Source organism: Triturus cristatus, chromosome 7 (assembly GCF_964204655.1).
Source record: "Triturus cristatus chromosome 7, aTriCri1.1, whole genome shotgun sequence".
In the NCBI taxonomy this organism is placed as follows: Eukaryota; Metazoa; Chordata; class Amphibia; order Caudata; family Salamandridae; genus Triturus; species Triturus cristatus.
In genome coordinates this window covers 1,441,233,923-1,441,259,231 of record NC_140590.1, presented here as the reverse complement: position 1 = coordinate 1,441,259,231, position 25,309 = coordinate 1,441,233,923, and the positions used below count along the sequence as shown (strand labels likewise).

The window sequence follows — 25,309 nt, the reverse complement described above, 5'->3', positions numbered from 1 at the left end:
CATATAAAATATCCTTTATATTGTCCACACTTTTTACAACTATGCCCCATACCCTGGGGCACCGAGAGCAGACCTTAAGGGTGACTTATACATAATAAAAAGGTAGTTTTAGACTTTGGAAGAGCTTTCAATTCCAGAGCATTTTCAGAGTCAGTATTCACAAGCATCATTCCACAAATGTGGGTGATCAGGGCAAAAAGAATGTCTTTCCTACATAGGTGAACATCGTATTAATGGCATCTGTGGCCTACTGCTTGGCATCTACATACTTTTAGTCTAATAGGAGTCCCTCTCTAGTCTGCAGAGGTGTTTTGGCTTTTTGCAACCCCGCTTCTGCATTGCTGTGAGCATCTTGTGGCATAAAAATTAATTCATTTCTGCTGTACAACTCAAAAAGGGAAATATATGATCTGTAGTGGTACAAACAGGACTCCACTTTTAATGGAGCAGGTCTCTCCACCTGGGATCACAGCATATTTCATTCTTTTCCGTCAGAAGGTTTTTGTTTTACGGTCACTTCAGCCATTTATCATAAACAATGATGATGAAATGGAACAGGCATTTTCTTTCTGAACAGATATGTTAAATTAAGACCTTCATAGCACATTAAACATGAGACGCGTTCCCTAAATACCTTGAACGCATGTTGTCGTTTCACATAATTTTTAACTTTTAATTTTGTTTAAACCTGCTCAATCTCTGTAATATGCAGCATTTCAAGTTACGCAAAAGGCCTAAAATTACACCATCATGTTACATTGTGTATTTGAGACTTTGTTTGGGTAAAAATGACATCCAGAGTGCAAAACAAGGCAATCTCGAATAGCTTTGGTGCAAAGTAATTCACAGATTTTGAGAGGCATGGATTAGGATTGACCACTCCACAGCATACTTACATGGTGTAAAGTTTCAGTCAGGGCTTGTTCCACAGTGCGACAATCACAGCTTTGGTGTAATATATTAACTTGCTGTTGTTATAATGGCCCCTTTGTTACCTCTATGTTACCGTCACAAAAAAAAAACAATTTGATCAGACCATATTATTTTGTGCAGCAGATCATGAGAATCCATTTTATTTTGAATCTTACTGCATAGAGCGCTCTCCGTGAAAACTGTTTTACAACATTCCAACTATTATAAACTCTTGGTTACAAGTTCAGAAAATAAGTTATACATAAAGCTAATGTGATTCAACAACAAATCGATTATCATAACTACTTCTTAAGAAATGAGTACAGTTGCCTTCCCCTTTGGTAAGATTGAGAAAAAGGGTTAAGGGAAAACAACAAAGAGTGTTAGAAGAGCATTGCATTACTAATTGTTTTCATTTGTTAAAACAGGTTTTGCAAATGGTGCACTACTGCCTCGGTCAATCAATAACTATACCAGCAGAATCCTTGAAGAGAGCAGACAATTATGCTGTGGGGTTGTGTTTTGTTTTGTGAAGGTACTGGCATATCAGCAAAGCTTTAAGGAAAAACAGAATGCATGCAATGCGGTCATGCACAATGATGGTTGTTGGATCAGGAAGTAGTACCTTACATTTCTCAAAACACTGCACCGAGCAATGTTTACATGATGTAACCATTTTCTTTAATTGGGAAAAAAGATTCTCAATACCAACTTGATACAGCCAAAATCTCATGACACAGCAGATAGGTTTAAACTATTTAATCACTTCTCTCGGTGGAATGCTGGTTTGCTGAATCAAGCAGAGGCTGTCAAGTGTCCTCAAAAGGCTGTATGGAGTATTGTGTCCAGGGTGGAGCTGTAATTGCTGAAGCATTCTTTTACCTTTTGTTGGAAAAAGAATCACAACACATTTTGAAAAAGCCAAAGTAAATGACAGATCATTGGGCTCCAAACTCTTAGTACAATTTGCATCTTACCATGGAATGTTGGTACAAAGTCTCTGAAGAAAGGATAACTATACAAGTTGCAAAAAGTCAGAGTCCTCAAGAAAGGGTTTGTTTGTAAAGGATCGTAACCAAGTAAACCATGCACAGATGACATATCCTGCTGTACTTCCACTCCTTTCAGCCAAGGACCATTCCTTCTGGTACCTCCACCACCACAGGAGCACAGTCTTCCAGATCCACCTCAAAGTCCCATTTAAATTTCTTGGTTAGATGCATTTTAAACTTCTCTGCTTTCTTTCTCAGAGTCCGCTCGGTGGATGAGCTGCAGGTGTAGGAGAAGAATGTCTGCAAGGGAATACATCAAAACCCATTAGATTGATTAGTTACCTAAGACACACTATACACGGGTTTTGGGTATGTGAGCAGACAGTGCTCAAGTAGTGCTGGCTTGGCACTTATGCAGGAATGGACAATGACGAATGACGAATTACATTGAAGAATGTTATCTATGACAGCTATGTGAGTCACTTCCTTTTTATAACAGCACATATAAGTCTTGAAAGAAAAAAAATATTTGCTGTAGTCACTGACAAATAGCTGTGTCATTTTCCAATTTATTAGTGCATGTGTCAGAAATACCTTTGTACATTACGTTAAATATTTGAAAATGAAGAAAAAAATTGTTAATGACAACATAATCATAAAAATAAACAAATAGCTCAGTACAGAGATAGGGCAAGCAACCAATTTCTCATTTAGATGGCACGTTTTTCTGCACTATTAATGAATAATTGGCCCTTTTCCCTCAGCCATTCACCTTTTCAGCAGCTCACGCCCCTGTCAAAGTAATCACACTGTTTATGGAATTTCACAGAAAGACCATATCTATTACCAAATATGTGTTGTGTAAGTCCACTGTACACAGTTTCAGAAAATGAACATCTTCCAAAGATTAAGGAACTATGCTTGCCACCAATCTTTGCACACTTACAAATTCTCATATAAAATTCACCATGGCATTATTTTTGCAGTTATAATCACGTTTCACTTGCCTTGGTCCACATCAGACAAGAGCGCTCGCCTTTCAAAGCACAAGAGACTTTTTTTTTTTTTACATTTCAAAAGTACAATGAATCATCACAAGTTAGATTCTTTATCTCACAGAAACAGTATTTTTAGTTTTGCGTTTCACTGCAGCAGGCTTTTTTCAATGTTTTAGTCAGGAGAGAAAATACAAGCCAGTGGTACTGACTTTGCCAATGCCTATTAACCGTATCTCAACAACGTCACCCGGACACACCATGTTTCTTATGTTACGGTTTTACTCATGTAAACACAACTTGACCATACATCCAGTCACTTTCAACAAACTTAGAGTGTGCTCTATTATTTCAATGTCCATTAGCCTTGAAAAAGGTTTGTGACTCATTCTGCCAGATCAAAACACTTCTAGTTGAAAATCTCTATGCTCACATTTTAAGAAATATTAGATGAAGACCGGTGGGAGGTGTGGGTGAGATTATCCGTCCTCACAGACAAGATACTGCTGTCTGATGCTTTACCAGAAAATAACATTCCAATGTTTCACAAGTGGTAAGGTAAAATCTGTCTAGCCGAGAGGAGTTAGTTGAAACTGCCCTCAGTGGGCAACTCAAATCAACAAGTGCTGGCACACTCCTATAATTCACCTAATACTAGGCATTTCTCCAGTTTTGTAATATTTGTTTATTTAGAATCAGTGATACCTTCTGACGGAAGGGCTAAATATAGGCACATTTTGGGGTATAGGAATGGAAGGACCGCATTGTCTGGCTATGTTTTTTAGCCTAAGTGGTTGGGTTCTGGGGGCATATTGCAACCCAGGTAGTGTAGAGGGTGCTCAAACTAATTTAGGGAGGGCAGCCTAGCAGACAGGGCCAAGCTAAAATGCCCTAAACACTAAGGTATTTAGAATATGTTAGCAGTTAGCTGAATGTAGTGGCATAGAAGCAGCTCAGACAGAGGGGTGGATGGTGGACTACTGCTTAAAACACTAGTCTGAATAGTTTATTTCCAGTGTTCACGATCAGCTTGCATGTTTTTAGGGGAATGACATAAATGACTGAGGGACAGATGCAACGTAAAATTGCATGCGCAAACTGGTTTGCGACCCATTTGCGCATGCAATTTTAGTCTGGGCCACGTACTTACACTATTTTGCAAGTTGCAAATAATTTGCGACTCGTCTTATTTCCATTACTGAGTCTATTGTGTGGTCCGTCCAGGTTTTGCGGTTGTCGCGATTGCTTCCAGATGTTGTGCGAGCGAGGAGGTGGAGGACGCCGCTCCTCGCTGCTTCTTCCTGCTTTTACCCCTGCCGAACCCTTTAAGGAGCTGCTGAGCACCGCTGAGGCTCCCCGCAGCCCCCCGCAACCTTTGCAACTGGCAGCTCTTCGCACTTCCCAGCCAGCCAGCCAAGCCTCCGATAGTAGTGCATCCATTCCGCCGCATTGCCACCTGCCAATACTGCTAATACTGCTGCAAGGCTCTCGCAACGTTTCTGCAACGTTTCAGATTTCTGAGAGTGCAGGCTGACGGAGCTGTGGAGTAAGCGGGGACCTGCAGTGAGCAGTGAAAGGCAGCGAACTGCGAAACGGCGAGCGGCGGAAACAGAAACTGAGCTATAAGGACTAAGATATGACAGCAAAGAAATTGCGCTCTGGTAGATTAGTGTATACAAGAGCGTGTAAAAAAACTACTAGAGCTAATCCTTTAAGGAACAACTCACTACAAATAAACATCTTGAAAAGTTTCAATACCATCCCCTCCTTCTTTCCAGAAAAATAAACAAGCTTAATTTCAGCAGGGATGTTGGAGTCTACTCGTGAAGCTCATGGAGAGGCTAAAGTAGTCCCTGGAAAATCAGTGCCAGTAGTACCCAGTAAATTATCTCCCAAAACTGCTGGCAAACTTAACCATTCACTCCCTTGCAAATGGAGACTCCCAACTCGAAGGTGTATCTCAGCTAGTGCCAAAAGCGGGAGAACCCATAATGGAAGATTTTACGTTCCCTGGCAATAAATCAGTCTCCTAAGATGCCTCACGCACCTAATCTTGAATCTTCCAGGATACATATTCCTGCTACTTCACTTTCCTCCAATTCTCGTGATCCATCTCAGGATCGTCCTGTAAAAATGCAGCTGTTCAGTAGCACACCCAGCGGAACAAGCATATTAAATTCACAGGGCTAATCTACTCCTGATCTATCCCCAAATTTTCTCCCTTTAATTAATAATCCAGAATCAAAAATGCTGATAATCGGAATCATTACTTTGCCTGGAAAGAGTACTGTCTTCTATCTTAACCTTAATAGAGAAATCAGTAAGTAACTCAAACTTCATTCTGGATTCTCTTTTGGCCCTGACTAAGTTCATAGCCTCTGAACAAAGTCTATCGCCTGGTAAAGCCAGCCTACTTCCTTCCCGTAAACCTAATCCAGGGAAGGGGTCCTCTCTCCTCCTCTATTATTGGAGGATAACCCCAATCAGTTCTATCCTACTCAAAGAGGCTCCCTTTCCAACGCTAAAGAGCGTGACATTGGCATTCAGGCTGGTAAGCATTTTTTAAGTAGGAAAAACAAAATCAAATTGAAAGAAAATGAAGATAAACTTGACAAACTACACCCCTTCGCTCTACAGCAGCTTTTTGATCCTGAGATTTTAGCTTCAGTGGCTGTATCTACATCCCGCATGCAAGCCAAGGAGGAAAATTCAAGTACAATTCGAAAGGTTTTCTCCATTTTCCTAACAACAGGTACAAAATCTGCAGAGCATCCAGTAGAGGAGGGACTACAAGTTGATTGCTCACCCACTAAGGGAAAGGATTCTAAGAATAAAAGTAATAGCGTCTGCAAGAAGAAGGAAAAAAGGGAAAAACTAAGGATAAATAAAAAAAAGGACAAAGGGACTACGCTTCGACCCTAACCTAATCCGCAATATACCATCAATCTCCGAATCAAACGTTTTGAAGAAGGAAGATGGTCAAGCAGAACTCAACCCATCGGGACCTTGTTCTTCTTTTTTGAACCCAAGTGCCCCAATAAATCCATCCAAGACGCATTTGTATTAGATATAAGCGCTCCCCCTACTGCTCAGAGTATCTTGACCCCTAATGCTTCACTATTTGCTTCCTCCTTAGGTAATAATGTAATTTATAACCCTACTGAAAATATTCCTGAGGTAACTCGCCAATTTAATAACCCACCTTTTGCCCCTTTTACCCTGGATTTTTTATTTATTTTTTACCATGAACCATTTATGAATAGGCCCTTTCTGTTGGGTTGCTTTGCTGAAATCCCAGGCCTTCAAATGATCCGAAGCAATGACATTGCTCTGGTCGAGGTTCAAAAATATAATAATCGCAGGGGAGCAAAAGTAACGTTTGCATCCTAAACTATCTCCCATCTGATAATGTCACACAGTGAGAAATTACGTTGTTGTGGCATTGATGTTCTAATACGTGAAGAGGAGCTAGCCTTAAAAAAAGTAATCCAAAATAAGCAGTCTAACACCCATTCAGAAATCGTCACAAGGGGCAACCGCCTTGTGGAGAGAGAGAGTATATTACAGGTCTTCCTTGGTAAAGAAGGAAGGAGGGTCTCGCTTCTCACAGAGAAAAATACTCAGTATGTACTTTCTGCAGATGAGGAAGATAAGAAATGGCGTTTGGTAGCAGGTGTTCTTAATACAAATAGAGCCTTAGGCTTAAAATGTGGAAATTCTTCCTAGCAAGGATATTAATATGATATCTTGGAAAGCAGCCGGCTTAAGCACCAACAAAAATAAACCCTTAATCTTGAAAGAGCAGAATGCGGACATAATAGATCTACAAGAGACTTGGATCTCAAAGGATTGGTCCACTGAAGATTATATAGTGCTGAGCCGGCCTGCACTCCCTGTGAATAGAGGACATGCTAAATGAGGTATTGCTATTATGCCAAGTACAAGTCTAAGTTGGTCATCTAAATAATTTGATCACGCTTCCAACTTAATTCAGGGGATTAAGCTAGATCTCAAGGTAGCCCAGGACCATTCGAACTCCCTGCTGATCGTAAATGCATATTTAACTCCTGATGCATCTTACTCTCACCAATTAAAAGAACTGTTTGTTTTTATCTCCTCTACCTTGGAAAGTGAAGACTGCAGGTTCCTAATGCTAGTTGGAGATTTGAATTCTAAAGTCTCTTCTCATAGTACAAGGGTATTCTCGAACAATGCAAAAAACGACGCACTGAACATCCCCAATGCCCAATTTCTGAATAAAAGAAGGACAGATAAAAGAGGAGCCTCATTACTCGAAGGTCCGAGAAGCTTAGATCTTATAATTGCTAATGGGAGGTTAGAAAATGATATTCCAGCAAATTATACTCATAAGGCGCCAACTGGGAGATCTATTATAGATTATCTAATTTTTTCTGCAGATTTTTTTTGTAAACTCATCAGCATGAAAGTTCTGGAAAATGATTTTAGTGACCAGGGGCCTCATGTAGGTAAATAAATTTTACCGGTTCTTAAATACCGAGCCGTACCGAATCGGTAAATTAGAATCGGTAAGTTATATGTAGGTAAAAATTCGGTAACAGTTACCGATTCGGTAACATTCGGTAAATACGAATCCGAATTCACCGAATCGGTAAATACCGAGGTGATAATTACCGAATCGGAAAATACCGAGGTGGTATCTACCGATTCGGAAAAGACCGAGGTGGTATCCACCGAATCGGAAAATACCGAATCGGTATGTACGGATTCGGTAAATAACAGCACATGACTTGACGAAACAGCTAATCCTGTGCAACGACAGCCCACCCAACCAGGAACTGCCCACACCCAGGCAGGTGTACACAATTAGCCGACGTGGCCACACCCAGGCAGGTGTACATAATTAGCCGACCCTGGAGAGGCTTGGAGTGCAGAGGAGAGGCAGGGAGCAGTTGCATGTGCGAGCGGGAAACGAACAGCATGTCCAGCCAGAGAACACAGAAAGACGGAGGGGAAAGGAGGAGGAAGCTCAAATTCAGCCCCAAGGAACTCCAGGTGCTGGTGGAGGAGGTGGTGAAGCAGCACCAGAAGCTGTTTGGGAGGCAATCCCTGCAAGTGCCTGAGGCCGAAAAGCGCAACATATGGCTGGCCATCCAGGCGCAGGTCAATGCTGTGGGAGTGACCCACAGGGACATTGAGGTCCTCAAAAAGCGCTGGTATGACCTGAGGATTGTGACCAAGAGGAAGATGGGCGACATCCAGAAGGAGGCCAGCCAGACCGGAGGTGGAACCAACAGGGCACCTGCCCTCACCGAACTGGAGGAGCTGGTGGCGGCCACAATCGAGCAAGAGAGCGTCGTGGGTCTTGGGGACGCCGACAGCTCTGCCAGAGCCGCAACACACCAAGGTAAGACGAAAGCACAGCAATGTAGCCCCCCCTACCCCTATCCCACATCCCCCATTGTGAAACGAGAATCACACTGCAGTCCACACGTGTCAGTGCAGACAGGCAATGCATTCCGGGAGATGTAGTCAGGGCAACACTAACCATGACGTAAATGTCACAGGGCAACAGGGCATGTCACGCACTCGAGGCACAAGGAGACAGAGGACAGATTGGAATGTGAAATGATTTATTGTGACGCTTGCAATGCAGCCCTTCGGGGACACTGAGCCAATGTTGTTTTTCTGTCCACAGATGTGACATCATGCAGTACAGGGCATGCTGCAGGGGAGACGGCACACCTGCCACAAAAATCACCTCTAGCCAGCACGAGTTCAGACCAGGGAGCAGGCCCACTGGCAGCCGCACCACCAACACAGCCAGCCTCGCCGCACACAGAGCCAGCATCACCTCACCGAGAGCCAGCATCACCACAACCACAGCCAGCATCGCCACTCATGTTCGAATCACCGGCCACATCTCCGCTTGCAGGTGTGAGAATGAGGAGGCGTCCAGCAGCCAGGCTACGAGCCTTCGACACCTCGTCAGACGACAGCATGGGCCCAGAAGACCGCACCGGGCACCAGGGAGGGAGCCATCCCACTGTGCCCCACACCTCACAGGCAGCACAGACGGGAGCAAGAGGGCGCCGCAGGTCGCGTGTCCAGAGTCCACCAGCACCCACTGACGGCCATGGTGTCTTCTTGGGGCTCGAGGGCCAAATGTTGAAGCAACAGCGCCTGCAATCAAAGGCAGTTATGTCAGTCCAGAGGCACATGCGGGTGATGAAGACAAGCTTAGTCAACATGGACACAAACATTGGCGGCATGGCTGCGGGCATTCGGGACATGTCCCAGTCAATCCAGCAGTTGTGCAGCAAATTAGATGCTGACATCGAAGCACGGCGCCGGGAACGCCAGAGAAGGGACACTACCAGCAGGGCACTCAACCGTCTGGCAACTGCGACTTCCCTACTTTGCCGGCGCTCTGTGACGATGCAGGAGGGCCTAACACAGTGCTGCAGCGACCTGTCTCGGGGGATGGTGCAGGTGACAAGTGCACTAGGGGTGCTATTGACTAGTCAGGCGTCGACAACTGCTGCAGGGGATGCTGCGGAGCGCATCGACACCAGCAGCAGCATCACACCCCCCGTCCCAGAAGCACGCAGGAGCAGCAGGCGGCTTGGGGTTGGCTCTAGTGAGGATGCACAGGCCGTGCAATCCACCACTGCAGCGCGTATGCGCAAACATTGATGTGGCCCTGCTTAGCCACTTCCCATTGGGTGACGTAACCCTGGACATACTCCTTGTATAGATGGTATATTGCCAGATTGGCCTGTTCATGTGTTCATGGCGTGGTGCCACATTAAACTACGTCATGACTTCTCACAACTCGCTGTGTCCCCTCACTTACTCAGAAATAGTTGCATGTGATCTCTGCCCGTCTCTCTCTCCCATCGATTGCAGTTGGCACTCTAGCTGCGCTGCCCTCTGGCTGGCCTGACTCATCCTCGTTGTCCTCAAAATATGTTAGTTCCACATCTGTACCTTTTTTCGTGGCAAGGTTGTGCAGCATTGCACAAGTGGCAATAATCTTGCAGCAGGTGATGGGTTTGTACTGGCGTGCGCCTCCGCTCTTGTGGAGGCAGCGGAACCTGCTCTTCAGTAGTCCAAACGTGCGCTCCACCACATTGCGTGTTGTTTTGTGGGCCACGTTGTATCGTCTCTCACTCTGGGTTGCTGGGTGTAGGTAGGGAGTGAGGATGAATGAACGGCATGCATATGCACTGTCGCCTGGATGAGTAAGAGGGAACCATCAGTTACATGCCTCTATACACTCTGATTTGCAGGTTTCAAGGGGCGTCACTGTTACTTACCCAGCAGGTATCCCTCTCCGAATTCGCCGGCACTCAGTCGTGTGTAGATCCCACTATTCTGGAAGATGTAAGAGTCGTGGGTGCTCCCAGGAAACTTTGCAACAATATCTGTGATGATGTTCCCTGCATCACAGATCACCTGCACATTGATGGAGTGGGTGGACTTCCTGTTCCTGTAGATGTGCTCTGTATCAGCTGGTGGACAGATTGGGATGTGTGTACCATCAATACAGCCGATGACATGGGGGAACTGTGCCATGTGATAAAAGTCTGTTTTTGTTTTCTGCAGTGCAGCCTGTGTGTTTGGGAAGCTTATGTAGTGGTGCATTCTCTGCATCATGGCATCCAGGAACTTCCTGAAGAAACGGGACAGGCAACTCTGGGATACACCACCCACCGCAGCTATCACCACCTGATAACTGCCGGATGCCAGTAGATGTAGGCTGCAGAGCACCTGCGCATGTGGTGGTATGGCGTGCGCCCTTCTTGTTGGCTGGTCCAGGAGTGGGTGCAGGTCCCTTATCAGGTCCATGATGGTTTCGGGGTGTAGCCTGTACCTCTCATGTATCTCTGCATCAGTCAGCTGTAATAGTGTGATGCGCTGTCTGTAGATTTGTTCCTCCCGTCGCCACACCCTCAGTCCTGCTGCCTGTAGACGTAGGCGCCTTGCGATGACGTACATGGCGGCCATGTTGTCCACGCTGTTGCATTTTGGGATTGCTTATGTGCATTGTTGATGGTTACCACCTGCTTTCTATCCGTGTTAATTACCGACTCTTATTTACCGATTTTCCTGGATTTCTTAATTACCGCCTGCTCCTACATGTCATTTTAAATTTTTACCACTTCATATTTACCACTTCATATTTACCGATTCGTTAATTATGTATTCGGTAAACATGAATCGGTATTTTGGAATTCGGTAACTATGAATCGGTATTTACCGCCTCATATTTACCGAAAAGTGGTTTTTGGACTCCTACATCTCACTTGTCTGAATACCGGTCGGTAACGGCATATTTACCGAAAATCGGCCGTTACCGACCGGTATTTCGCTACCTACATGAGGCCCTATATGTTGATCTGTTCCAAATTTGAATTTACTTGTGGTAAGGTAGGCTCCTGGAACTTTAAAGGCAGCACAGTAGGGTTCAATGCAACAAATGGTAGAATTCATTGGAATACTCAAGCGACCACTAAATGAAAAGCCAACTTAACGACTCTGATAAGGGATCAGCAGCACTTAGAAATGGCAGAGTACGACTCTCCCAAATCAGATTTTTTTTAAGCCTTTTCCCATAATGTAGGTTCTTTGGCTACATCATGTAAATCATCGCATGTTCCAGCTAAACGGAGATCACATTTTAAACCAATGCTTACTATAAATAGGGAAATAAATAAATTAGTGAGGGCCCAGTTCCTGAATTTTCCAATCGAACGAAGTAATTTAATAAACCTGTTAAAAAGGAAAAGACAGGAAGAAACTCTCCCTAAAACCAATAAAGGAAGATGGCGTATGGGTGAAGTTAAAAGAGGCGGCCTCAAAAAGTAACTCCAAAAGGTATTGGGAAATAATTGCTGACTGCTGTGGCACAAGAGTGGAATCTCTTCCCATCCCTATTAAAGAAGAGGAATGGAACCTTCATCTGGTAGAACTCTACTCTGCGTATTTTAATTCTACCAGCTCTGTCCCCGCTGCACTCGCCCCGTTTAAAACCCCTGTATTCAACTAGGTACACTCAATGAGTGAGGTGGTTGGATCTATTACAAAAATGAGATCCTCAGGATCAATAGGTCCCGATTAAATCTCCATGACGGTAATTAAAAAGGAGCCAGTTTTGTGGGCCACTTACCTAGTTCCACTGTTTAATTTTTGCTACTCTCAGGGGAAGACACCACCATCTTGGTCCGTAAGTATTTTAATCCCTCTGCACAAAAAGGGCCCTAGAACACAGCCGGGTAATTACAGGCTAATAGCCTTATTGGATGCGACGGGGAAAATATTCGCAAGTAGTATTTTCGATCACCTCACGAAATGGGTGATGGAGAAGAAGGTTCTCCCTATAGAACAAGCACGTTTTAGAAAAAATAATTCCACCCTGGATAACATCTCCAGGTTAAAACTAATTTCACGTAGGTCAAACGTTTACACGGCCTTCATAGACTTTAACGGCCTTCAATAGGGTAGATCGACCACTACTATGGAGAAAATTGCATAAAATGGGACTGCCTTCTCTCCCCTGCTATCCTTAATTATCGCATTACATTCTCAAACTTGGTGCCAGGTATTAATGGAGGGAAATCGAGGTCTATCATCTGTAATTCCCATAGAAAATGGCTTAAAACAAGGTTGCTTATTAGCACTGCTGCTATTCTCCTTATATATGGCAGATTTACCAGATTGGTTTTCTCAGTTAGAGGGAGATGCACCAAAAATAGGTAGCCACCCTTTTGCACATCTCCTATATGCAGACGATATAGTAGTGATGGACCTAACCCCTATTGGGCTGAATAAAAAGCGGATATCATTTCATAATTACACTGTGGCTCATTTCTTGAAGATAAAACGTATCAAAAAGTAGAATCCTAATCATGAAATGTAATAGAAGTAACAAATCAAGTTATTTTAAGTGGCATATTGGTCTTGAAAAGCTGGAGGTGGTAAATTCATATCTTTACTTTGGGAAACTTATAGCAGGCAGTACTAAGAGGACCAGCTCAGAAGGAGGTCGGAGTAAGGCAGCAGAGGTGGAAACCAGGGCTTGGAGTGGGGGTCCAGAAACCCACCCTTGATGCTAGTCTCTACTGACCAAGCCCAACCTAAAGCCCTGTGTGGGATCAAGACAAGAAGAACCATCTTAAAGGACTGAAAAGTTGAAACAGGCCTTAAAGAAGAAGAACAGCAAGTTCCTGACCTGTTCAGCAGTGTCCTCCTGGAGTCCTGACGTCGAGAAGCCTGGAGACCTGAGGCGGAGAAGCGGCGCTGACAGAAAACAGACGTCGTACCTGGAGCCGTCAGAGGTCGAGAGAGGGCGCCGACGGAGGTCGTGGAGAGGCACCGGAGGTCGAGTAAGGAGTCACCCGAGGTCGGGTGAGGGCGCCGACGGAGGTCGTGGAGAGGCGCCGGAGGTCGAGTAAGGAGTCACCTGAGGTCGAGGTGAAGCGCGCCGGAGGTCGGGAGTGGAGATCGCACTCTGGAGACGCCGGAATCTGAGGTGAAGCGCGCCGGAGGTCGGGAGTGGAGGTCGCACTCCGGAGACACCCGGAAGCGGGGAGGCCGTGACCCTGCGACGCCGGAAGGCGACATCGAGCCGGAGCAGTCCAGCGACATCGAGCCGGAGCAGCCCAGCGACATCGAGCCGAGGTCGCCCAGCGACATCGATCCGGAACAGCCCAGCTACATCGATCCGGAGCCGCCCAGCGACACCGAACCGAGGCCGCCCAGCGACACCGAACCGAGGCCGCCCAGCGACACCGAACCGGAGCCGCCCAGCGACACCGAACCGGAGCCGAGCAGAGCCGATCATCGTGAGAAGGGCAGTAAGTGGCAGAAAGGGCATCTGAGGCCCTGTGGAGCCCTCAAAGACCATTCTAGGGGCTAGAGGGGTGTAAGAACCAGCCTGGGAGTGCCAGGGGTGAACTGAGACTGGTGCAGTGACCTCTGTGAGGGGTTGTGTATTTTGGGAGAGCCAGATCCCTAGGTTACCCTTATTCTACCTCAGTTCAGGCCCAGCCTTGACCAATCTAGGTGGGACACCCCCCCATGTCATCCAAATGACCACAAGCTGTACTTGGGCAAAGTGAAACCAATCTACCTCGTGAAAGGGTTGTGAACTGTAATTGTCATTGATTGTGTTATTTAAGTTATTGAGGGTGCTTTATTTATTGTCCTGCACTGTATTTATTCCTGCACTGTATTTAATCCTGACTGTATTTATTTGCCATCTGTATTTATTGCACCTATATTTATTCCTTGCTTATTTATGACCTGATCCTATTTATTGAAACCCCACTGTGGTATTATTTATTTGACCTGCTATTTTCAAGAAAAGTCTTATGGTATTGTATGTATGTTTTGAAACCTGCAACTAAGAGAAAATAAGATAAAGACAAACTACTTTCTTTCATAATTTTTACGGTGTAGTGTCGTTTTTGGAAAGGATGAACGCATGGTTATTGTGAGGGTGTGACGTACGCTTAGCACGGTGCCTGACCCCGACCGCTCGAGCCAAGCTACCACCGTGCTGGGAACCTGGTGACTGCTAACCCGGTTGCCCGGTTTTCAACATGACCCATAAAAAAAGTGTGTCTGCTACTAAAGTAATTTGTGTCAACATATATCAGTTGTTCAAAAGTGTACATATGATTATACTTTAAGACTAAAGCCTTCCCTATTATCGTAAGCACCTTGAGGAAAAATAGCGAGCAATGAGCTCAGCATGCATTATGACAGGTGTACATGCGTTTAAAAAAATGTTACAATTTGAGGCTTTTACAGTGGTCCAAGAATGCTCTCTGAGCAATAAAAATGTACTCCTTCTCTTCTCAAGAGTAAATGTCCAACCTTTTCCAATGTAGGGCGAGATAGGAGAACACTTGGAGTATTTCCTTAAACATGTTAGTTTGTGGGTATGGACAGTCTTCCAGGATATTCCTACCTTTGAATTCCTGTTTTCAGCCTACTTCTAAGCTCGGTGTGTAAACTTGCCAGAGGGTGGCTAGATCAACCAGACCTTGAAACATGGGAGAATTTGAGAAATAAATCAATTCATTGGGTGGGCAAGAAAACGGGGCTCACCAAGACCCTTTTTAATGGCATTAAAATGGTTGGGCGGGTAAAGTTGGTTGGTAAGGGGGGGTAAAATATATTCTGGTTACTGTATAGTTATGTTCTTCAAGTCACCTAGACTGGTAAATACTATTTTGTGGGAGACCTGGTTTCCAAATCTTTCTCCTCTCCAGGTCACTGCTTTACCACTTGTTTATTTCAAGCACCCTATGGCATTAAACAGAAATAAAAGAGCTCCCCCTATTGTACCTCTCCGGAAGTTGGATGAAACTTAGCCCAAGGTTGCAACCCATAACCGTTATGCTCTATTGACCTTAATGGGAAGTGTGGATTGACTCATTAAGAGTGTAGATAAGGGCGGTTCTGTTGGTGATCATATGGCCCTGGAGATGGGTTACCTGTTTCAACCTCTGGGAGACCTTTAGTTGCAAATCTCATAGAGATGCATTCACACAGATGTATTCAGTCCACACACTGCACCAACCAGGCCAGGTAGAGCTTAGCGCAGCCATCTACGTCCGCTGATAGCGGGCACTTAGCCCAGCCCTTTGTGCTGATACTGCAGTTCACTTTTAAGCAAACAACCCAACAGTCAGTCAGATCACATGCTTTCAGCTGAGAATTTGACTGTGGTTATTCAGGTGAAAGTTGAAGTCACAAAAGAATATTGGATGGATGTATCCCCAGTGTTAGGCATCCAAATGTATGCATAACTGGGTAATAGCAGACGTACATCAAATGAGACACAGACCACAAAAAACATGTCATACAGTACTTCTGCAGCAAGTGTTCAAAGCAGAGATTCATATATGTGCACCAATAGATGAAAAGATTTATACACAGCTTAATTCTGAGTGATCACATCATGGTCCCTTGAGTTTTACGAACATTACAGGAGCATACTTCATCCACAATCAGATAACTTGTACTTTAAAGCGCAAGTTCACACCATGGAGTATCTTGGTGCTGAATCCAGGGAACAATTCTCAAAAGCATTTTTAAGCCCTAAAAAGTAAATTAAGGTCTGAAAACACCTTTTTTTACCGCTTGGTGGACTATACAAAAGGAATCTGGACAGGCATAGATGGGTTCTATAGCATATAGTGCACCACCATGACCGCAGAGGAATACACAGTAGTAAAATGATGGAAAGTGAATGGAACAAAGTGTGGTTAGCCTGAACGCTTACAAACTTGTACACTTGAGGACTTACAAACTCGGATCCAAAACGTTCCCACCTTCGAAATGGTTGGATATTTATTCCAGCAAAGGGCTGGATTAACTCTCCACCCATAGTGCGATAGGGAACATTTCACCTCTAAACTTGGAGAGGATTTGGAAGAAAAGAATAAGGCAAAGAAATGTGCATGTGCACATCGGTATCAAGCCTACGTTTGTATAATTATACATTAAGGAAATGGAACCCAGATACCTGGTGCAGCTTTCCAGTCATATATGACAATGTTTGTGAATTGCAAAAAGTGTTATATATTCTCCCGTTCATGGGAGTACTTTTACTAATGCAAATTTACTATTTTTGGTGATTTGCCATCCCTCAACCTTCGACGTTTATTGTTATCTGGCGCAATTGTAATTATGTTATCGATCTCATGACGAAGAAAGGGTGAGTGGAACTGCTGGGATGCCAATAGTGGATGACAGAAAACCCAGGTGTGGTAATGCAAGATGTACATCAATGTACAGATTTAGTTTCAGTTCTGAAAAATTTAATGAGAAATAGGTCTTCATAGTGCAGCAAGGATCATCAAATACTGCAATTACATCACCAAAACCAAATCTACACCAAGAGCACTAAACAGTTTTTGTGTACCCAATAAACTGATGTACATATCCCCATTCTCACTTAATCATAATCTTGCATCTATCCCTTCCACAACAGCCTTCTTACCTGTAAAGTGCTTGTTAAAAAGTTATCGTGGGAGACTATATCTACGAAAAAGTCAGGAGGGATTTCACCCAGCTGGTGGTACAAGACCGAGATGAGGCTGTTGTACATGCTCTCATGTGTCCTTACAGCATCTTCTGAACGGCACAATAGGTTCAACAGTTTCTTCCAGTGCTCGAAGGACTCGTATACGTTCCCGATCAGGAAGCAGACGAAGGCAAACTGCAACTCACCTTCAGTTGGACAAGGAATTAAACAGTGGTTGAATTACTTCAAAGCAACTGATCAAAAAGACTTTACATTTGTAGCAAGTGCCTCAAACTAGATGTGAGGATCTGTTCTCAAATTAAGTAAAGGAAAAATGAACCTATTAGTATAAATCTCAGGGTAATGTTGGGTAACAGAATTCTGAGTATATGACAGTACTATAAGTCAAGTGCCCCCACATACCTCATTCGTCTGCATTTGTGTGGGACTGACTGCACATGTGAACTTCTACTTACTGAAGTGCAGAAGACTGATGTTGTGCACCCTGGTTTCCCACACACCGTGATGCAGAGGCAATAAAGGGGCTCGGCATCTTCATATTAGGCAACAGAAATATTGCTGAAGTTCAGGCTAAAAGTCCAACTGCTAGTCTGATGGCCCACGTTTTCTTCACTATGTCAGAGTTTTGAGGAGCCTGTCATATTCCTCAGCGACCTACCGTCAAAGAAGTCTCACTCCATCTGGAACCAGGTGCAATTACTACTGTACTATAGCAAGGACTCTGCTGTGCATGTTCCTTTTTACCATGTGACATAAGGAAAGTTCTGAGGGTGGCATGAACCTGAGAACTGCACAAATAACAACAAAACACGCACCCTTTATGATTGTCATTAGAGGATCGGGGAGAGTGCTTAGCATTGCCAGAGACTATATCCGGCATGCAATCACTATGCTTCTCCATGTGTTAGTTTTGATTTGGCCTTAGTGTGTTTTGCTCTGCTGCATTGGTACATAAAAGAACATTCTTATATTCATTGCTTCAGATGCATTTCTGCCCCTCAATAAATCCTATCTGTGCTGAAACTTGGCTTTTTCGTCAAGCACTTTTTTGAAGCTGCTTTTACCATAATTCCAATTCTGTACAAGATATCAGAGGGTGTGTTGGAATGTTGAGTTATAAGGATATTGGTATTCATGTCATTCTTATCCTATTCCTGCTACACCTTCTATAACTTTAAGTTCTGTTTCCTTCTAATTTAATGTTTTCTTTCTCAACGGCCCATGCTACCCTGATATTGACCGACTAGTCTTCCACCATGAAAGTAAAACAATACTACTCTGCTTCAACCAGTAGTTCTCAAAGGCTCCATGCCTTTCATCAATTTATGATACTTTACTATTTCTCTAGCACACAATTTAGCTACCTGACCACTAACCAGAACTTGGTCTCATGAGTTTCATTTTGTTTCTTCAAACACAAAAGTAAATGTGCTACTGTTCAGTTCATATTTTTTCTCCTACTTCATAGACAACACAAATAAGTTTTTACCATTTTGTTTCTTTCTTTCTTGCAATTTACCTCTCATTTGCAAGGCTGGGAGTGACAATAAAAAGGGTGTACAGCTGAACAATATGATGCAATAAGAAAACAGTGGACTCTAAAAAACAGAAACAAATATGTAATGGTGAATACAATGTATTTGTATGAAATGGAGAAAAGGTTTAAGAGCTTGCAAAATGCAATGGCTTCTAGAACAGCTATTGATATCCAGAAGTGCTTTACTGGAGGATTCAATAGCTGGTTTTAGACGTTTTTATCTTACTGGTATGACCGTGGAGTGATACCTACTTCCCAAGGCAAGTGTTGTTGCAGTATTTAAAAAGAAAATGAAATATTTTTTAACAGGCTGTTTGTTCTCTTGACACTACAAGACAGATTTATTGTAAAATAAAAAAAATTAATGTGCATGTTTTGTATTAACAGGCTACTGGAGGTGATGCAAGGAATCAGAGGGGTTCTCTATCCACCAATATCTTTCTCAGATGACAAAAATAACACTTACAGATCTTGCTTCCAATCATAATAGGGCTTTTAGAAATAAGCTTGGCTCGGAAAATTCTTTCACTGGGGTAAAAGCTTTTTGAGCATGGCTCTTGAGAATTGTTTCATTGGGGTATAGGCTTTTTGCGGCAATCTCAAAAGTTTATCAATTTGCTCAAGCGACTGGGAGATCATGAAAAACAATTCAACATCTGGTCCCAGTGAAATTCAAACTGGCTTTTTTCATGAATCTCACTATACGTCGAAAACCTATGGGCATAATTTAAATAAACAAACATTGGCAAGGACATAGGGATGAAGTGTGTATAAAAGAAAATCTTCATATGTAGCTGATGTGTTATACATCACAAATATTGACGTTTGAATAGGGTGTTTAAGTTAAGGAAAAAGAAGAATTTCCACCGGTATCTTGATTCAACATTATTAAGGATAAAAAAAGTACATTTGCCATTGAATGAAGAATGGTCGACACATCAAATGATATTAACTCTGTTACAATGTTTTGGAATCGAAATATGTATTAATATGAAACTATTTTAATTACCAAAAGTTCTGTAAGCAGGTGTGTAAGGATTTGAAACAACTAGACTTACCTAACTTTGACCAGGAGAGCAAAATAAGTAGTTGCAATGTTAATTACTTAAAAACTTAGTTATGATTAATTTCAGACTTTAACATAGGAGGCTCACTTCAAATAACTTGATACAGGAGAAGACCTTTATTTGGGCACGGGTGCCCATATTTATCTTTGAAGAACCAGAGATGACCTAAAAAGTAGAGCGCAGGAGCACTGCATAATATTTATTTATATCATGGGGCATTATTTTCGAGAATCCTTGGATTAGGATTTAGCCACCAAATGTGGTATCTCCAATTACGCTGCAACTGTGTTAAAGTGTGGATCCCAACATTGTCAGTTCTTTTTTAATATTTTTTTTAAATTATTGTTCAAGAACGTTTACGTTAAAGACAGTGACACTATATTACAATTAGAGAACTGATCATGAACAAACAACTGCTAATCGGCTGCCTGTCATAAAGTAGTATGGGAAAATGTATTTTACTCTTTCTTGTGGAATTGATTAAGTATGTATGGGGATGATCAACATTTTATGCAATTACTTGCTTTTTTTCCCACGAGTGTGGTAGATGGAAGTTTTATAGAAAAAAATACAAATTTTGTGTACACTGCTTGGATTAATTTTGTGTGACTGTGGGTATTTAACAAAAAAAACAAGAATATTTTCAATGGAAGGTCAAAGTTAGAAATACAGAATAGTCACAAACATTTTCCCATAGAAATACTGTTCCTCGTAGAGAATGATAAAGTAAGTGAACAAATAGAACATGGAAATAGTTATAATTCAGGACATTTAGAGAATCTGATATTCAGGGAGCATCAATGGTTGATCACCATCTTTCTGTGGTGAACATAGTTTTTTACCCTTATTCAGTTTACAATATAAAAGTAAATAGACACCAAAAAAAATGGATCATCTATGTGTAATAAGTGATGATATGGGTACAGCACGGGAGATTTTTATGGTCAAACAGTGAAAGTCCTAACCTGGCCACCCGAAAAATACACAACCCTCCAAGTGCCCAAATTATATCTTGTGAACTTACTTCCCTTCGAGTGCGACATAAACTAAATCTGTGCTCTTGTGCGTTAGGCAATTCCTCTTTCATCCACAGAAGCGAGTTCAATCACAATGAATCTTCCAGTCTAAAAGGAGTTTACATAGTCTTCGCTCCTACAAGTCTTGATTTACTACCAGCCTTATTTCCAACATATCAAACCCAGTAATCTGTGGAAAGGGAGTTAGAACAATGCTGTACAATAATTAGTTGGGGTGCATGACTACAAGGAGCACTGAACTTGCCCTGGCAGAGTTAGAGCAATCAATTCTCTGGACAAAGATAGAAAATCATCCCTAATAGAAATGAACACGTCATTAGCCCATGACCCAGCAGTCAAAGAGATAATGAGGAAAGCTAAGAGTTGGGGGAAGTGCTCAGTTCTACAGTAAGACAGTCTGAGGAAAAGTTTCTAGAGCAACACTATTATTCTAGATTTCTAATGTATTCTACTGACATGCAAACCAAGCAGTGTGTTCATGAAGGTGCGTCTTATAGACTGACTATTTTGAAAATACATGTTTTTAATTTCCATGACAGGTCTTTTGTTTATTAATATTATAGCTCGGTAAATAATGTGTTTCAATTACTCAATTCAGTTCAATTATTTGTACAGTAATCTTTCTTACAGATGAAATAACCCAGCACATTTATGCATTCAGGCATCCTCAGTATGCAAAAATATTTTACACACAGGTGCCGCGTAACAGCAAATTAAGCTATGGTTAATATAAATTAAGTAAATGTAGATCACTTGGGTAAAAAATTGAGAGTTTGACTTTACTTTCAAATCTGTATTCAAGCAATGTAGAAGTAATTGCAAAACATGATTTCAAACTTAAAAGGTGCATGTAAAGCAACAAGATTTTTTTGATTATTAACTCCTAATATTTTTCCTAAAAAGATTAAACAAACTTTAACCTTAGCAAGTGCTAGGATGCTATCAAGTCTTGTGTTAAACGTACTGAAGGTCAAACGTTCTCTGTCATTTTTTCCATTTAAACTACGTATCCATAAGTATACATTTGCCTCATCTTATCAGTATTAATCTGGTTTTGTTTTTAATGGGTGGAAATGAAGCTGTAACTAGCAAACTACTCACAATCATTTAACTGATAAATGCATATTCACATTTTGCAATTTGTTGGCATTTGGTGTGCTAAGAAGCTATATACAAAAAACAATACAATCACCTGAAAAAAGTAGCGTTTTATTATGAACACAGGTGCATATCTTCAGATGCTGAAGTTTATTTATGAAGCCCCATGCTTACTTTCGCGCTCTTTGAAATCAATATGCACAGTTAAAGCAAGGCAGACATAATTGATGGCACAGAGAGAGTGAAAAATGAAAAGCTGGTATCTGCATTACTCGGTTTTAAAAGATAGACAGAACGAATTATTTTCGGTCTGTATCTATTTGTAAAAATGGAAATATGGAAACTAACTATGATTGGTCTTCGCTTTATGTGTACTGGAACAAACACTTAGAACACATACGGTAGTATCTAGTCTCCAACTTTTTTTATCCGCATAAAGCATAGATATACATGATTTTGGCCAGCAGACAAATATGTGGAAAGAAACTTCATACTTACCCAAAATCCCTTGGGGCTGGCTTCCATAATGCTGGTCGATCAAGGTCACCAGCGCGTAGCTGAGGTCCATGCTGTGTTGGGTGACTTCTGCAGGAGTCGCCCCTTCAGGGAACATCTTTTTAGGTATCTCAGTGAATCGAATCTCTGTTCCAGCCTTCTGCTTCATCACAGGCAGACGTGCAAGACCCTCTTGGTAGCTCTTGCATTCTGTGTCATAACGGGGCAGGTTCTGCTCTTCTCGATCTTTAGTATGTGTCATAGCCTCCACTGGCAACACCTCTGCAAAAGCACAGATGTGACGGCTTTCTGGTTGCAGCTTCACCATCACTGACTCAGTGATCATGTTGGTGAGAGAAATCCACTTCTTCAGAGTCTCGTATGGATAAGGGCCTAAGAACTGGTCTAAGTTCTGGAGATCTGCCCGCATACGCTCCGTTTCCTCCTCTGGCGCTGGTGTGAGGTCCACCTCCTCGATTTCAGGGTTCCATCGCAGAACCAGAAGGTCGCGTTGCTTTATATTAAGAAAAAACCCTGAACGTGGCCCGCTGGCCCCAGGACTGCCTTGGCTGGCCGAGCTGTAATGAATAAAATGAATACCAGGAGGGATCATTTTAACGCCTCTGAACTTAGGGCCTGTCTGCCAGCTGTTGTAGTCTATGCCAAACTCAGTTCCCTCTGGCATGTTTAGAATCATTAAAGTGGCTCCCTCAAAAAACAGGCGTTTTGCGAGCTCGGGGTCCATGTCCACTGTTGTCATGTTTGTATTGAACAACCTATTTGTATCTGGAAAGGACAGAAGGAAGACAAAATAGAGAAGTTATACCGCTATTGCTAATCCATTGTGCTTTGCACGCGTGGGTTCGTATCCCATCCTCGTCGCCAATTGAAGTAAAGTACGCAGTGCAGTATTGGAATCCAAATGATATTTATTTAATACAGAAGAACAGGCGAGCGCCAGGCTAGACAGTTTCCTCTCCAGGACATCAGCCAGTATCTGACGTTCTGGATTGGAAACTGTCCAGAACCCATACAGGGATTCCACGCCACGCTCTACTTACACGTGTTAAAGGAAAACAACTTCAACTTAAAGGCATACACTACACTGGCTCATCAGTAAACACTCATCTGAAGTTCAATAACCCAAAGTTAAGAAAGACAAGTCCAGTTCTACGAACGAGAGAAGCTATTTTGGAAGTGCAACTGAAGAGCTTGAAGCATGCATGAGAAGCCGGATTTGTGGGAGAAAGATAAGCAAGAGAAACAGCAAAAGGTGAAAGCAACTGGCGGAAGGTATATGCTTAGAATCTAAGGAAGGGTTTAGCCCAGTTCTAAAATATACAGCAATTCCTCTTGAGAGAAAATCCCTAACTGTTAAAACCAGTGCTTTGAACGCGCAGGTACTGTGAACTTCCACTTCTTGGATTTTTGAAAGGGAGAGTACCTGCTCTTTACAGTACTGCTGCATTACATTTAATGGGAGAGTATTAGCACTTCTAAGTCGCAAACAAGTACTCTAAAGCGAGAGTACCCGCACTTCTGTATTTCCATTTAAAGCACTGATTGAAACCATAATACTGCTCTTCAAACTCTGAACCGTTTAACGTTAGAGAATCGCGTTCGGAAGCCAACATACTCGGTACCAAACACTTTACCACCTTACCTGCCCCAGCTCTAGAACATACCGTGTGCGCAGATAACCGACCGGCACCCGAACCGCAGTTCCACAGCTGCCTGACCAGAAGAACGGTCTGCAGTTAACACAGACAACGGACTTAAAGAGTCCCCGAATACCCACGGGCGACGTAACAAAAGATCGGCCATGTTGTAAAGAGAAATGTTCAATTTACACAATATAATAGTCTGGGCACAATATAACAGTTCCTTTGTAGAAATGCATTTTTTCGCTTTATTTTTGCAATGAAGATAGTTCTATTTGTATATTTAATTTAAATGTACACGTACCAGACACATATCCAGTAGTGAATGAGTATTAATTCTGTTTTGACTGGTATGTCTTCTATGTCTATGCCACTATATGTTTTTTTGTATTTCATGATTCGTTTGAATGAATGTACTGGAAAACGAGCAAGGTTATATTCATTAGCCATATTGTTCGGGTTGCTTAATATCCATGTGAATATAGTGCACGATTATATGTTAATATTAGTATTAATTGGAATTTACACGCGACATAAAAAACATTTGTATGTTGACATATTATTATTATTACTGGAAGCGAAAATAAATGCGAAATAAAGACACTAAAAGACTGTGTCTCACTGTATTGCGCAGGCTGGTTTACAGTGGCTATTCACAGGCGCGATCCCACTACTGATCAGCACGGGGGTTTTGACCTGCTCCGTTTCCGACCTGGGCCGATTCACCCCGCCTTAGCCAACCTGGTTATTCCACGCTCCCGCAGAATTACCATATCGATGCCGAACTTAGTGTGGACACCCGATCGACATAGCACACAGCAGCCCAGAACTCCTGGACTCAAGCGATCCAACAGCCTCAGCCTCCCAAGTAGCTGGGATTACAGGTACACGCCACAGCACCCGGCGAAGGCTAATGCTTACAGTTCCGTACTAGATATGTAGACACAGGAAACGTCATGGTGGATGTACTGCCATCTGGTGGCTATTGTAAGTCAAGACACTGCAGTGTTTTTCTTTTCAAGGCTATGGTGGGCTACTATGATGTGACTTTAGTGGGTATAGTGCCATCTGCTGAATATTTTCGGTCAAGGCTGACAGGCAATGTTCTTCAATCTAATGTGATGTCACTACTGCAGCATTTAATTATAGATAAAGATATAGAAACTGCATTTTAATTTCATCTTATGTTTTCCTTCTAATTTGCAACATCAGAATAAATGATGGTGAAAGCCGCTGCATTCATTTTCATTCTTACAGTATCCCCCTACTTTTCAATAGCACAATACACCCTCTTGAAAGAGGGCACTCTCGTGGTCTGCACCAACAGCGGATGCTCAAGACAGCTCAGCCAAGCGTGGCATGCAGAAGTCTTGGTACCCTAATAATGCGCACCTCCGTATCGATCTCTCTTATTATTTCTATCAGCAAATAAGGGGCGTTAACTATTTTCCCGAGGTCTAGATTTACTGACAAC

At 42.7% G+C, this 25,309-nt stretch overlaps 1 protein-coding gene and 1 non-coding gene across 3 annotated transcripts; both read right to left on the bottom strand.

Moving 5' to 3' along the window:
* Window positions 1–1,040: 1,040 nt before the first annotated feature.
* Window positions 1,041–24,000, bottom strand: AAR2 (AAR2 splicing factor). Of its 2 annotated transcripts, none has more exons than XM_085619176.1 (4): window positions 23,860–24,000; window positions 22,178–22,960; window positions 16,896–17,125; window positions 1,041–2,204 (listed from the first exon to the last, which is right to left on the bottom strand). In XM_085619176.1, the coding sequence occupies exons 1-4, from the start codon at window positions 23,996–23,998 to the stop codon at window positions 2,037–2,039; spliced, it is 1,320 nt and encodes a 439-aa protein (XP_085475302.1). In that variant the 5' UTR covers window positions 23,999–24,000; the 3' UTR covers window positions 1,041–2,036. The 2 variants fall into 2 exon arrangements, with proteins under 2 accessions (XP_085475302.1, XP_085475303.1); XM_085619177.1 differs by having other exon boundaries at window positions 23,838–23,925.
* Window positions 24,001–24,440: 440 nt separating this feature from the next.
* On the bottom strand, window positions 24,441–24,740 carry LOC146812161 (signal recognition particle RNA). Its single transcript, XR_014967326.1, has one exon.
* Between the last annotated feature and the right edge of the window lie 569 nt (window positions 24,741–25,309).